This window comes from Gadus morhua, chromosome 9, assembly GCF_902167405.1.
Source record: "Gadus morhua chromosome 9, gadMor3.0, whole genome shotgun sequence".
NCBI lineage: Eukaryota > Metazoa > Chordata > Actinopteri > Gadiformes > Gadidae > Gadus > Gadus morhua.
This window is the reverse complement of record NC_044056.1, coordinates 3,640,308-3,653,424: the sequence shown is the minus strand read 5'-3', so window position 1 is coordinate 3,653,424 and position 13,117 is coordinate 3,640,308. Positions and strand designations below refer to the sequence as shown.

The window sequence follows — 13,117 nt, the reverse complement described above, 5'->3', positions numbered from 1 at the left end:
TGTGCCGTGCACGCGCTAACGCAGCTGTCCTGTCCTCGCGCACGGAGCCCCTATACGTCATTTTCAACGGCGCTGTCTCGCGCCAACCGGAGAAGGCAGCGTTGCGTTCTGGAAACACACGAGAGACGGTCGTAACGTTCTGTTGGAAAAGTCAGTGTAGATTAGTACGACCTTTAGGCGAACGGCAAACGACTCGAGTTCAAACTAAACGCTTGCCCGCAAAGCGACGAGGATTAGGGCTGTACTTTCTCCTCGTTGTTTTTATCGGTTCTTGCTCGGAAATATCAATATTTGGTTAAAAAAAAATACAGCCTATGTATTTTTGGGCTCTAAGTCTGAAAAAGACTTAGAACTTACGTGTTATTTACGGAGCAAAGAAACGACAAGGAACCTAATAGAGGTAACGGTGTTGTAAAATGAAAGCCTTCTTATGCAGAGCCGTTGACAATAGTTGGGATTTACTGGACTGATACAGCCTACCTATCTGGAAGGAATCAAAGCCTAGCATTGAACAAATCTCGCTTCCGCAGAACGGATAAAAAAAAACCTTTGGAAGATGCTGCCTTCTGGCTGCAGTCGGGCTATTGGGGAGGTATAGCCCCTTTCCTGGACCGTGAGGAGGGATCTCTGAGTACAGAAAGACCACTCATCTCTCATTGCATATTATTTCCCCTCCTCTTCGCAGTCGGTTTCCTAGGGGGGTGGTCTTGCAGTCGACGAGTGAAGCAGAGTTTATTGAGGAGTATAGCTGCATCGGAGGGGAAAAAACGAATGCAAGGCTACACACACACATATACACACATACAAAGACACGCACACACACACACACACACACCAGCTGGCGATCGGTTCCCTCGCGGATGGCGTGAATGCAGGAAAAAAAAAACTGCCTGGACTAACGTCAACTCGCCCGAGGAACTAATTGTTGAAACTTGTTGATGCGTCGACATGCTGTGGTTTTGCTCGTAGCGCGGGGCTGCAGTGAGAAAATACATGGGCGGTGGATTTCGATTATTCCTAAACATATAGGGTTCCTCGTTGAACGCTGCGCGAAAACCGCCGAAAAAAAATCCCCCGTCTTTAAGGTAGGTGGCTCGAGCACTTGGATTTTTTGGGGGGGGCTACGGGGGAAAAAAAACGCCATGGGTTTTTGATAGGTTGTGTTTTCGGAAAAATCCACTTTATGTTGTCGTTTTTTTTTTGCCGCAGAAAAACTAAACAGTCACACTGAACGTGGAAGGCGCCGGAGTTAAAAACCCCACCGCTGCTATGCGCAACCTCTCTTTAACTAAATGGACGGATCTCTGCTACGGCGGATCAGACTGACAAAGCCATGCGGCATCTATAGCACCTTATATAGGCTATGCGTTGAGGGCTAATCTACAGATATATATATGCCTTTCTTTCTCTCTGCAGATGCGATTCGTCTCCGAGCCATAGCACTGTGATATCCGAGCGGGCTTGTTTTTGAGCACTGGGTCAGCATGGCAGGAGGTGTAGCGGCATGGCTCCCGTTCGCCCGCGCGGCGGCCATAGGGTGGATGCCCGTGGCGAGCGCGCCGATGCCGATCCCCCCGAAGGACAAGAGGAAGTCACAGGAGGGACTGATCATCCTCAACGTGAGCGGGACAAAGTTTCAGACGTGGAAAAACACCTTGGAACGCTACCCGGACACTCTGCTGGGGAGCACGGAGAGGGACTTCTTCTTCCACGAGGAGACGAACGAATACTTTTTCGATCGTGACCCTGATATTTTCAGGCACATCCTCAACTTCTACCGCACGGGGAAACTACACTATCCGCGGCAAGAATGCATCTCCGCGTACGACGAGGAGCTGGCGTTCTTTGGCATCATCCCCGAGATCATCGGGGACTGTTGTTACGAGGAGTACAAGGACCGGAGGCGCGAGAACGCGGAGAGGCTCCAGGACGACGAGGAGATGGACCAGAGTAACGACACCACCCCCGTCAACCTAACCCCGCGCGAGTACCTTTGGCGGGCTTTTGAAAACCCCCACACGAGCACGCTGGCTCTGGTCTTTTACTACGTCACGGGCTTCTTCATCGCCATCTCGGTGATGGCCAACGTGGTGGAGACGGTCCCGTGCGGGTTGATGCCCAACCGCTCCAAGGAGCTCTCGTGCGGCGACCGTTACGCGCTGGCCTTTTTCTGTCTGGACACCGCGTGCGTCATGATCTTCACCTTCGAGTATCTCCTGCGTTTGGTAGCGGCGCCGTGCCGCTTCAAGTTCATGAAGAGCGTGATGAGCGTCATCGACGTGGTCGCCATCATGCCTTACTACATCGGCCTGGTCATGACGGACAACGACCAGGTCAGCGGCGCGTTCGTCACCCTCAGGGTCTTCCGGGTGTTTCGGATTTTCAAATTCTCCCGCCACTCGGCGGGGCTGCGCATCCTGGGCTACACGCTGAAGAGCTGCGCCTCGGAGCTGGGCTTCCTTCTCTTCTCCCTCACCATGGCCATCATCATCTTCGCCACGGTCATGTTTTACGCGGAGAAGGGCTCCACCGCCAGCAAGTTCACCAGCATCCCCGCCGCGTTCTGGTACACCATTGTCACCATGACAACACTCGGGTAAGGGGCTGTTGTTGCACCAATCATTGTGTGTGTGTGTGTGTGTGTGTGTGTGTGTGTGTGTGTGTGTGTGTGTGTGTGTGTGTGTGTGTGTGTGTGTGTGTGTGTGTCTGTGTGTCTGTGTGTCTGTGTATGTGAGTGTTCGTACACACTACTAATCATTCTCTGGTTATTATTTAGCCCTGCAGGGTTTGCCTAGCTTTTGGAGGTAAACGAATACACTCCCACAAACATTATCATGCCATCTCAGTAGTTCTTTAATTGGCTCACGATTCCACGCGATAGAGAACATGTACTGTATGAATAGGTGTAGCAGAACGAATAGGCCCTCATGTTGGCAACCGGCCAAAATCATGTAAGTAGTTTCAATCATTAACTAAATGGCGGGGGTGTGTGGGGGGGTGGGGGGGGGTGGGCGGTTGTTATTCAGCCCCCCTCCCTCCCTTTCAACATGGTGTAAATATTTAAATGTGATTTCATGTTAATGAAATTAGCCCGCGCCGCGTGCTGATGCCGCATGAAATAATTAATCGCGGTTAAGAAGATTATTCTCAATGAATATATTGATGAGTGCACTCAGGCGTTGTTCCGTGCGCCAGGGTTATTGTTCGTCCTCTCCCTCTGCATTCTGCGACTCACCCGCTGCGGTGGGGCGCTCTCCGAGGTGCTGAAAAGTTCCATCAGCGGCGACCGGCCGCTATCTGTCTCCTCGTTAAACTGTCACCCAGCCACTACAGAGTGGCCTCTGGCTTACTGGAGCGAAAGTGTAAAGTCACAGAGTCGGATGGGGGTAACAAAAAAAAGAAGAGTCCATATTTCTATTGGGTAACAATATCTCGGTTCTAGGGTTATGGGTTTTAGGAGTTGCGTGCGTCTTGCGTGCGATTTATGCTGAAACGTGCTGTGTTGAATCAGGCTATCGTTTTTAGTGTGTTAATGCCATGCCATAGACAACGCATCGATCCTGTAGCTTTGGTGATTTTTTTGTTTCGTTTTTTTGCTTGAGAGTGAGAGGAAATAGAAAGTCAGAGGAAATAGGAAAAAAGAGAGAGAGAGAGAGAGAGAGAGAGAGAGAGAGAGAGAGAGAGAGAGAGAGAGAGAGAGAGAGAGAGAGAGAGAGAGAGAGAGAGAGAGGAAGTCACGAGGAAGTGACGAGGTGACAGGGTGAGGTATAAAAATGTCAGTAGCCATCACTAGGGTGGTTGCCTGTGAAAAGACTTACAGTGCCCTGTGCAGTCGGTTAGCTATAATTGTTGCATGCAGGGACACATATATTTTCTCAACAAGTAGAGCACAATATTTTCTGCCTGAGTGTTGGATGTTTGGTAGTCTGCTCTCATACTGCCCTTTGATGCAGCCATTCAGTCACAGGCAGCTGGTTACCCACTCATCGTGGGGGGGTTTCTTCCTCAAAAGAGCGGCCATCTGTCCCCTTTTATTGGCTTTTTATCTATAATTATTGCATGATAAATATCCTCTTCTGCCGTTATTCTTATCCAATAGAGGAACGTTATTATGGCATGCCGTGATGCTGTCTATTTTTGCAAGAAGAAAGCCATTTTGGTCGTGTGGTGTTGTATGGTATTTTGGGGTGTATATACACTCTACACTGCTTCTGTTATTTTTTTCAAACCCAATGTCACTAATTAATTTTTCATCACATGCTGTTCAAGATGGTTTAGTAATCCTCCCAAAATTTTCATTTAGTAGGTTTCTATGTAGGGTGCTAAATCGTATACTAAATGAACATAAAATTCAAACAGGACTTGACAAAGCATTCCAGTTAATTTCAACCTCTGGTGAGCATGGCTGTTTACTAGATATAACTGGGCTTCATGGGATAGTTTTAGTGCCCTAAAATGTATTGCCATTTTCAGACACTGCAAACACCCTGGTCCACGTCTTTGTACTGATCCTCATATTCGTCTTTGGCTTCTTGTTCTTCTCCATCATCTGCTGTTTCTTCTTCTTCTTCTTCTTCTTCTTCTTCTTCTTCTTCTTCTTCTTCTTCTTCTTCTTCTTCTTCTTCTCCTTCTCCTTCTCCTTCTTCTTCTTCTTCTTCTTCTTCTTCTTCTTCTTCTTCTCCTTTTTCTTTTTCTTCTTCCTCTTCCTCTTAATCATCTTCTTCCTCTTCTTCTTCCTCTTCTTCTCCTCCCATGGGACTATAATGCTACTCTTAGGCCCTTTTAATTGTAACAGCCCACACTGTTTTCCGTGATTTGTCATTGGTGGCATGCCACTGCCTTTGTAGGTTTCTACAGGCGCAAGAGGGCCTCTCTTATTCAACACTAGTAGAACTATTACTCACAGTAAACGACAACAAGGGAGCGTGTGGACGCTCTCCCCCTGTTCCCTCCACTTGTATCCTAACGTAATGTCATTGGCAAGCTACTCTGCACAGATTCAGATCCCAAAATAGAAGTGGAATTGTGTTAGACACAACACTGCATGTTTTATCTCTCCAGGATATATTTCTGTATTCATCCTGAAATATCCTTTGTCGTTGCTTAAGCTGGATTTGCGTGTGATGTTTTTAATGGGGACGCGTTCCATTGTAAAACCTGGCAGACAGATCTGCAGCCTGAAAGGCTATGTCCAGTGGGGACTCCAAAAACCATTACAGGACAGAATCTTCCATCAATGCTTCTAGGGGTGTGTGTGTGCGTGTGGGTGTGTGTGCATGCATGTATTCGCATGTGTGTGTGCTTTTGTGTGTGTGTGTGTGTGTGTGTGTGTGTGTGTGTGTGTGTGCGTGTGCGTCTGTGATTTAAAAAACCTTCTCTCAGCCCCCTGTACCACTGGTAAATTATATGTCGTTGAGGCAATGCTCAAGATGAGGAAAATGTCTTATGGTACTTTCCTCCCGTAACCTTCAAGTGCTGCTTATCTGCTGCTCGCAGTGAAGCTTCTGAGGGAAGAGTTCATAGCACAGCAGGCAGACAAACTGATCCAAGTCGTGTAAATTGTTATTTAGGCGGGATATGAGCGGCGGTGTCTTTTATATATAAGCTGTTTAGAGGGAGCGGGTGAGGACGGTCACGGCCACTCCACACAGGAACCTCATTCAAAAGCCTCGCCGAACATTTGATTTCAATACGATAGCCCCCCACATTTTGTCCCTGCACGCTATCACGACTCTTCTCCACAACATATACTTCCAATTCTCCCTCCACCGACGCCTCCCCCCCCTCCCCCACCCTGTCTTGCTCACGCTCGGTGGAAGACAGGGAGGCGGTGGCGCTTTGTATCCCCCCCTCCAAACCCAACCGTTGATGGGCCATTGATCGTGCTTAAGCAGACGTGCCGACGTTGTGGCCGGGGGTGGAGGTGGAGGCGATGAGGGTGGAGGGGGCGGCGGTGGTTGGGGGGGCGGTGTGTGTGTGTGGAGCAGGGGCTCCTGTTCAGAGACACTTGGCAGACAGCCTGGGCGGGGAGGGTAGGGTGCCTAGGGACCCGTGGGGTAGGGGGGGCGGCGGGGGGGGGGAATCAATAGCGCTGTGCAGCTGCGTGTCACGTCCGGGATTGTCTACGCGGCACCGCGTTCACGGCTCCAGAACGCGGGCGGGGGACCCACTTACGCCTCTCTATTTATTGAGCCTAATCTCTGCAGATGCTCTGGGATGCTCGCTTACCTAGCCTCGCCCTCCACCCCAACCCCCCATCCCCTTTCCCCCGCCGCCGCCTCCGCCCCCCGCCCACGACCCTGGCCACCCCACCTGAGGTTTGGACTGTTTTACGAAGACGGTGGTTCCACATGCGTGTGGGAGCACGGGAGACCCTCTCTAGATCCGAGCTGCGCCGCGCGTCGTCTTGGGGGGGATTCTGCACCAACTTCTGGGTGCAGTATTTCGCCGACGTGATTTAATGGAATCAATAGTTTTATTTTACGGCCGTCCATTTATTACACTATCTGGATGGCGGTGCACTTCATTAAAGGGCCGGAATCAAACGGTGCTGATGTGTTTTTCGCTTGCCCCTGCCTGCCTCACATGATCCTCGCGGTCAGGGTGAATTAGTTGGCGGAGGACGGCGGTCTATTTTTTTTTGGTTCTTTTTTTTGGTACGTCATGTCTCCTGAGTGATTTAAGGTGTAATGGAATGCACTCGCCAAGAGCAGCTGTGAAAACAATAGAAGCCAAGCGTTACCCCACAGGGAGGCCATGGGCGGGCAGCGACGCCACCGCTGTGCCCTGAATGTACATAGCCTCCCCGACGCAAACACTGCATCAGACACGCATTTGTACCCATGCAACGAATGTACCACGCACGCACATGCAAGCGTACGCATGACTGCCTGTGCACGCGCGCACAAAAACACACGCACGCACATGCACACCCACACACACTTCTGACACAGTCATGTGCACATAGGTATATTATGCACGCACACGCACACACTCAAACAGACACACAGACACACACACACAGTCGTTCTTGCTTGTCATACAAGTCATGTTCTCAATATTCATATTCATGCTATTCATCGAGAAGTGTGTGTGTGTGTGTGTGTGTGTGTGTGTGTGTGTGTGTGTGTGTGTGTGTGTGTGTGTGTGTGTGTGTGTGTGTGTGTGTGTGGGTGTGTGTGGGCTTACTCGAGTACATCCGCTACAACACACATAGTCCTTTTGTTTCACTAATTAGTATACACATGTGCGTCCGTGGGACAGAGTCAATTTATGGCAGCGCAGTTTGTCAAGCCCCTTGGCCCCGCCCACTGAATACCACTTCAAAGGGGGGCCTGACAGAGGGGGGCCATATAAACGCTGCATGCTGGGATTTATGAGACAGAAGAGGCAAGGTTAACAGACACAAGGGTCAATGAAGACTCCATAAAAAATGGGCCGTCTCATCATGATCAGGTTTGCCGGTTTTGCCGCCACCACCACCACCACCACCACCACCACCACCACCACCACCACCACCACCACTACCACCACCACCAATACCACCACCACCACCACCACCACCACCACCACCACCACCACCACCACCACCACCACCACTACCACCACCACCAATACCACCACCACCACCACCACCACCACCACCACCCCCATCACCACCACCCCCACCAGCACCACCACCATCACCACCACCACCTCCACCACCACCTCCGCCACCACCGTCACCACCACCATCACCACCACCCCCACCACCACCACCACCACCACCACCACCACTACCACCCCCATCGCCACCACCCCCACCACCCCCACCACCACCATCACCACCACCACCACCACCCCCACCACCCCCACCACCCCCACCACCACCACCACCACCATCACAACCACCACCACCACCACCACCACCACCACCACCCCCACCACCCCCACCGCCACCAGTTCCGCAGACCCCCTGATAATCAAACGGCGCTGACATCACAAAGGGGTGTACTTCATGGGGAGATGTGGTGCAGGGGAGGAGAGAGCGTTTGATGTCCAGACTCTGCCATGCATGTCTAATGTAATTGAAATATCCTCAACCACTTTCCGAGCCACCCCTCTCTTGCTTTTTTTTCTGACTGTATCTGTTTCTAAGAGATAACAAATGGTTTTGTGGTGATGATGTAGAATTTCATGTGGTTGGATAACTCCCCCCTCCCTTCCCCCACACTCCCCCGTCCCTGTCCCTCGTGGCATGCGACGCAGAGACAATTCCCCTCTCTTTATTTTACACAAGCACATGACACCACCAGGGCAGGGGGTGACGCTTGATGTGTTTTCAGCAATGTGCTCGCCCTCTCTGCAGTCGCACGTTGGATTTCCATTTCCATTTGAATGCGTCGTGTGGTGCATCTCACACATGTGCCGTTGTGCACGTAACATGTGCTCGTTCGTGTACCACGTTATCTCATTATACGTACAGTATGTATGTATATATCAGTGAGGACTCCAACATGTTGCTGTCGCCCGCTGTAATGACTCATGTGAGCTTGGTTCCTGGAGTGGCTGATGTCCTGAGTGTAGCCTGCAGCAAGGGGCTGCGCCTTGCCAGCCTTGCTTTGTGTGTGTGTGTGTTTGTGTGTGTGTGTGTGTGTGTGTGTTTGTGTGTGTGTGGGTGTGTAGGTAAATGTGTGTGTGCAAGTGTGAGTGTGCGGAGTGCAGGGTAAGTGATGCTAATGCAGGGAACTGTATAATGACACTGTGGAGACAGGTGACTTCATTAGAGGTCCTTGTTGTTGCCAATGAAACGAGTGCTGGTTTGAGCTGCCTCTTTTTTGCCCGTACAAATGTTTTATGCGTCGAGGTCTTAAGATTAATGTAATTGTGAAAGGACCTGGGCGAAATAAATTATATCTCTCGGTTCCGAGTTAAAAGAAGCAAATAATTTTTCGAGAATATTTATGGTTTCATTACTCTGGACATGGCTTATACTTAACAATTCCTCATTAGGAGATGTATATATTTCTGTAGTTTCTTCAGTTGTAATATAAAAGAGATTCATTAATTGATGAACACCATAGTGAGGGCATTCATATTTAATAAGTTAATGAAAAATGCATTTCACATATATACACGCACGTGTACAATGCAAGAATCTAAATATATTTTGTACAAAGACATGGCCTTTCAACAGCCTTTGCAACGATTTGTGTTCACTTATCAAACCATATATCACCCATCAGAACCTGCGAAGGGAGCACATGTGCGGTCACTGGATCGTGCACTGGAAAACCTATGATGGCCAGGGAGGTATGTGCCTGATGGGAGGGCAGTGTGTGTGTGAACTGACTGTAAAACCAGGCATATGCGTCACTGCAGACAGTCAGATTGATAAATAATCTATAGCGTGTGGACAGAAGGGCTCGCCTTCTATTTGATTTGATTTCTTTGACAGCCCATCTTAGTGGCAGAACCAATATTGCTCTATCTCCATGGTTGGGTCTGTCGTTTATGCACTTTGGATGTGCTGCATTAAAGGGGAGGGTGGGGGGTGGCTAGTCTCTCTCTCTCTCTCTCTCTCTCTCTCTCTCTCTCTGATAGTGTAGCATGCGTGTGGAAACAAGAAACAGTATCTGTGTTTTCCTTACATTCCGCTTTGCTCAGCACCTTTCTGCAATCTTGTGAATTGCGAGGTAACACCGAAGATTAGTGGGATTTAGATGAACAGCGCTACTCTGGGTAATTTGGGCCTCAGCCGCATTAGGGAGCCAAGGCGATGGCCACTAGACACAACAGAGCACTACACTCCCATTGTCGTTAGCAAAGCATTTTCCTCCAGCCGGCTCCGCTTCCTTTACAATCTAACAGGCCGTGAAGCCGCGGACCTGCAGCCAATCAATGGGACGTGCAGTCGCTAACGTTTGACCGTTTTTTCTAATCTTGAGCAGGATAGTACACATACAAAGATATCTAACGGGAACGGCGTGCGTTCAGATCACTCGGAAATGCGCGGGGAATCTAATCCACTTCGTCCACGCCTCCTATTTCCATTTCTGAACGTTTCCATACTGATGGGAGAGGCGGTGAGCCTCCTCGCGGACCTCAGTATGCAGGCCAGCACTAGACCCCGTCATCACTTTGTCGGGTAGTGTACAACAGTGTTTTAAGTGGATACTCTTTGCTGATTCTGCCCTGTTTTTGCATCGCCATTCATCGTCTCCTACAGCCAATTGGAATACAAACCTCCCGTAGATAGGACCGATGTATTACATGAATGCATTTCACAATAACGGGCGATGTGTATGAAGAGTAGCCCATATTGATGTTGCAGTTCTACGGTTGGAACCTCCGGTATGAATATTTCACAAGAAATAAATCACGGTTATTAGTTGCCAAACTAATCTTGTTAATATTTAAATCCCTCCACCTCTAAAGTGTTGCTTTTTACAGTAGCGTGGCAGTGGTGTCTGTATTGTTTAGTAGGCTATACAGAATATTATTCACCACAGCAACGTTTTAAACAAGGGGAATAATGTTTCAACATTGTCTGAAAGGGATGGTAGAGAGAGAAAGAGAAGGGGGGACAGAGAGAGAGACAGAGAGAAATAGGAAGGCAGAGAGAGAGAGAGAGAGAGAGAGAGAGACAGAGAGAAATAGGAAGGCAGAGAGAGAGAGAGAGAGAGAGAGAGAGAGAGAGAGAGAGAGAGAGGAAGGAGAGAGAGAGAGAGAGAGAGAGAGAGAGAGAGAGAGAGAGAGAGAGAGAGAGAGAGAGAGAGAGAGAGACAGAGAGAGGGAGAGAGGGAGAGAGAGAGAGAGAGAGAGAGAGAGAGACAGGGAGGCAGAGAGAGAGAGAGAGAGGGAGAGGGAGAAAGAAAGACAGAGAGATAGATACAGGGGGATACAGAAAGAGAGAGAGAGAGAGAGAGACAGACAGTGGGAGGCAGAGAGAGAGAGACAGAGGGAGGCCAAGGGAGAGGGAGAGACAGAGAGAGTCAGAGAGCTTCTCCCTACTTCACTGAGCTAAGGACATTCAAAGATGAGCTCGGTTTTAAACCTTTCTAATTCACGTGGAAAGAAGTGCAGGCTTCTACTTCAGTAGGGAAGGTCAAGAATGGCCGCCAGGGCGATGGGACCTTTTCATGTTGAATATGGTATTTAGATGATTATTTTCTCAATGTGGGTCAAAGGTATGTAGATACGAAATCAAGCCTTTTGTTGTTTGTGGCTGTTTGATAGAATATTAAATAACATATGAAATGATTCATTTTTACTAATTATGCTCATTATTCAGAGAAGAAAACTGAAAGGGTTTAGAGCATGTAGCCACCTCTCAGAACGAGGCAGCGGAGCACTACTGGCTCACGCAGTGGCTTTGAAGTCCAATCTTTATGTTTATACTATTATGCTTTTACCCACTTTATTATCCCTCTATTTTTAACCTTTGTTCTATCTGAAAACCAAATCTCTTCTTTGAAAAACCGCATTTTGTGTTTTGACGGCGCCATCTCTATATTACCTTTATATGACACCTCTTAGGAAGCACATAAGAGAACACAGCAATTACTCGTTTTTTTCATTCCCTCCTTTCATTTCTAATGTCATACTGCTCGTGAAAGGCCCATCACAAAAAAGATAATTAGCATCTGGATGGTGTGAACAAAAAGGAGTGATTTGAAATCCCAGACTCAATCCCCACTCGTGTAGTCTCGCCCAGTCGGTGGCCTTGGCCTATCGCGTCCTCGCATTAGGTCGCATTGAGAGCTCTGTCGTTTATTTGTTTCCTCCCCCCCCCCTGCCAGATCAGCTCCTGATTATAGCAGCGGCGCCAGTGAGTGTGTGTGGGTTTTTTTGCTTTCTGCCTGAATGCTACTGTCCCTGTTAGAGCCATTGATCTGCCATCCGTGATACTCCATTTTCCAAACCAAATTATCCCCGTCCTTCCCTTTTGCTGGCTGTCGATACGTCTTTGAACCGTTCGCCCCCGATGATAAAGCCGCCCATTGATTGGTGGAGAACGTCGGCGTCCAGGGTGTCCTGCCGCTCTTCACCCTGCTGGTGGTTCTCCAGGCAAGGAGGATGACAAACTCTAAGTCTTTCATAACCAGGCCAGCTTGTACAACACCAGTGAGTGTTTGTTTGCGTGGCGTGTTTGTGAGTGTCCCTCTTTGCAGACATGTGTCCTTTTATCAAAAAAACTGCCACAAAGCAGAGAACCTCAATATCCGCCGTCAGAACAGACTTTGTCAAACAGGGGGGGGGCTCATCGGTCAGCCGGTCTAACCGACAGGGGTGGTGACGAGAGCGATCCCACTCCGTCTTCATCATCACAGTGTTCAGAGAGAGACGGACCACGGACCTGGTGACTCCGGAACTGCTGACTCCGGAACCCCTCCAGAATAATCCTTAGATCATTTCCCCCGCCCTTCTTGTCATTCAGGGCGGACGGGTTCCCGTCCTGGAGGAACACTTGCGCTCGATTTGCACCCCACCTTATTGATGACGGCCGGGGCATTCATCATCAGGGTATAATATTCAGATGATCTCATCTATCCTGCGTATGCTAATGCCGGTGGGGAGGCTGCGACAGCCCCAAATGTGCCCGGCGCTGCACATCTCGCCGTATCGATTCTGCCCTGAATATTGAATATCAATGGCGATGTTCCAAAGATTTTATTTCTTTATTATTCTGACTGGGGTGTGGAAGTCTGGTCCCGGGTCACCATCGCTGAATACATGAATATGTATGCCCCCCTCCTCACCCACCCACCCCCCACCACACCCACACACTCAATCACTACTGACTCCATATAACACTGAAGCCCCGGCCAGTTAAATCCTGAATGGCGGAGGCAGCGTTCTGCCAGCGGGCTGGGAACGAAGCTCCCGCATATTAGCCCACAATAACCCAATTTCATTGTCGAGTCCTTACTGCCGGGGGCCCACAGATGATCCCTCTTTCTCTCTCTCTCTCTCTCTCTCTCTCTCTCTCTCTCTTATTCCTTCTCTCTCTCTCTCTCTCTCTCTCTTGCTCTCTCTCTCTCTCTCTCCCTCTCTCTCTCTCTCTCTCTCTCTCTCTCTCTCTTATTCCTTCTCTCTCTCTCTCTCTCTCTCTCTCTCTCTCTCTCTCTCTCTCTCT

At 49.4% G+C, this 13,117-nt stretch overlaps 1 protein-coding gene across 2 annotated transcripts in view; it reads left to right on the top strand.

The window, feature by feature from the left end:
* LOC115551479 (potassium voltage-gated channel subfamily D member 2) overlaps positions 1–13,117 on the top strand; it is a 42,366-nt gene continuing 29,249 nt past the window's right edge. Inside the window, exons 1-2 of one of the 2 annotated variants that reach the window (XM_030367258.1) lie at positions 1–1,085; positions 1,417–2,596. In XM_030367258.1, the coding sequence (XP_030223118.1) occupies positions 1,485–2,596 (1,112 nt within the window). In that variant the 5' untranslated portion in view covers positions 1–1,085; positions 1,417–1,484. The remainder of the gene's footprint in view (positions 1,086–1,416; positions 2,597–13,117) is intronic. The other variant, XM_030367259.1, reaches the window with a different exon arrangement.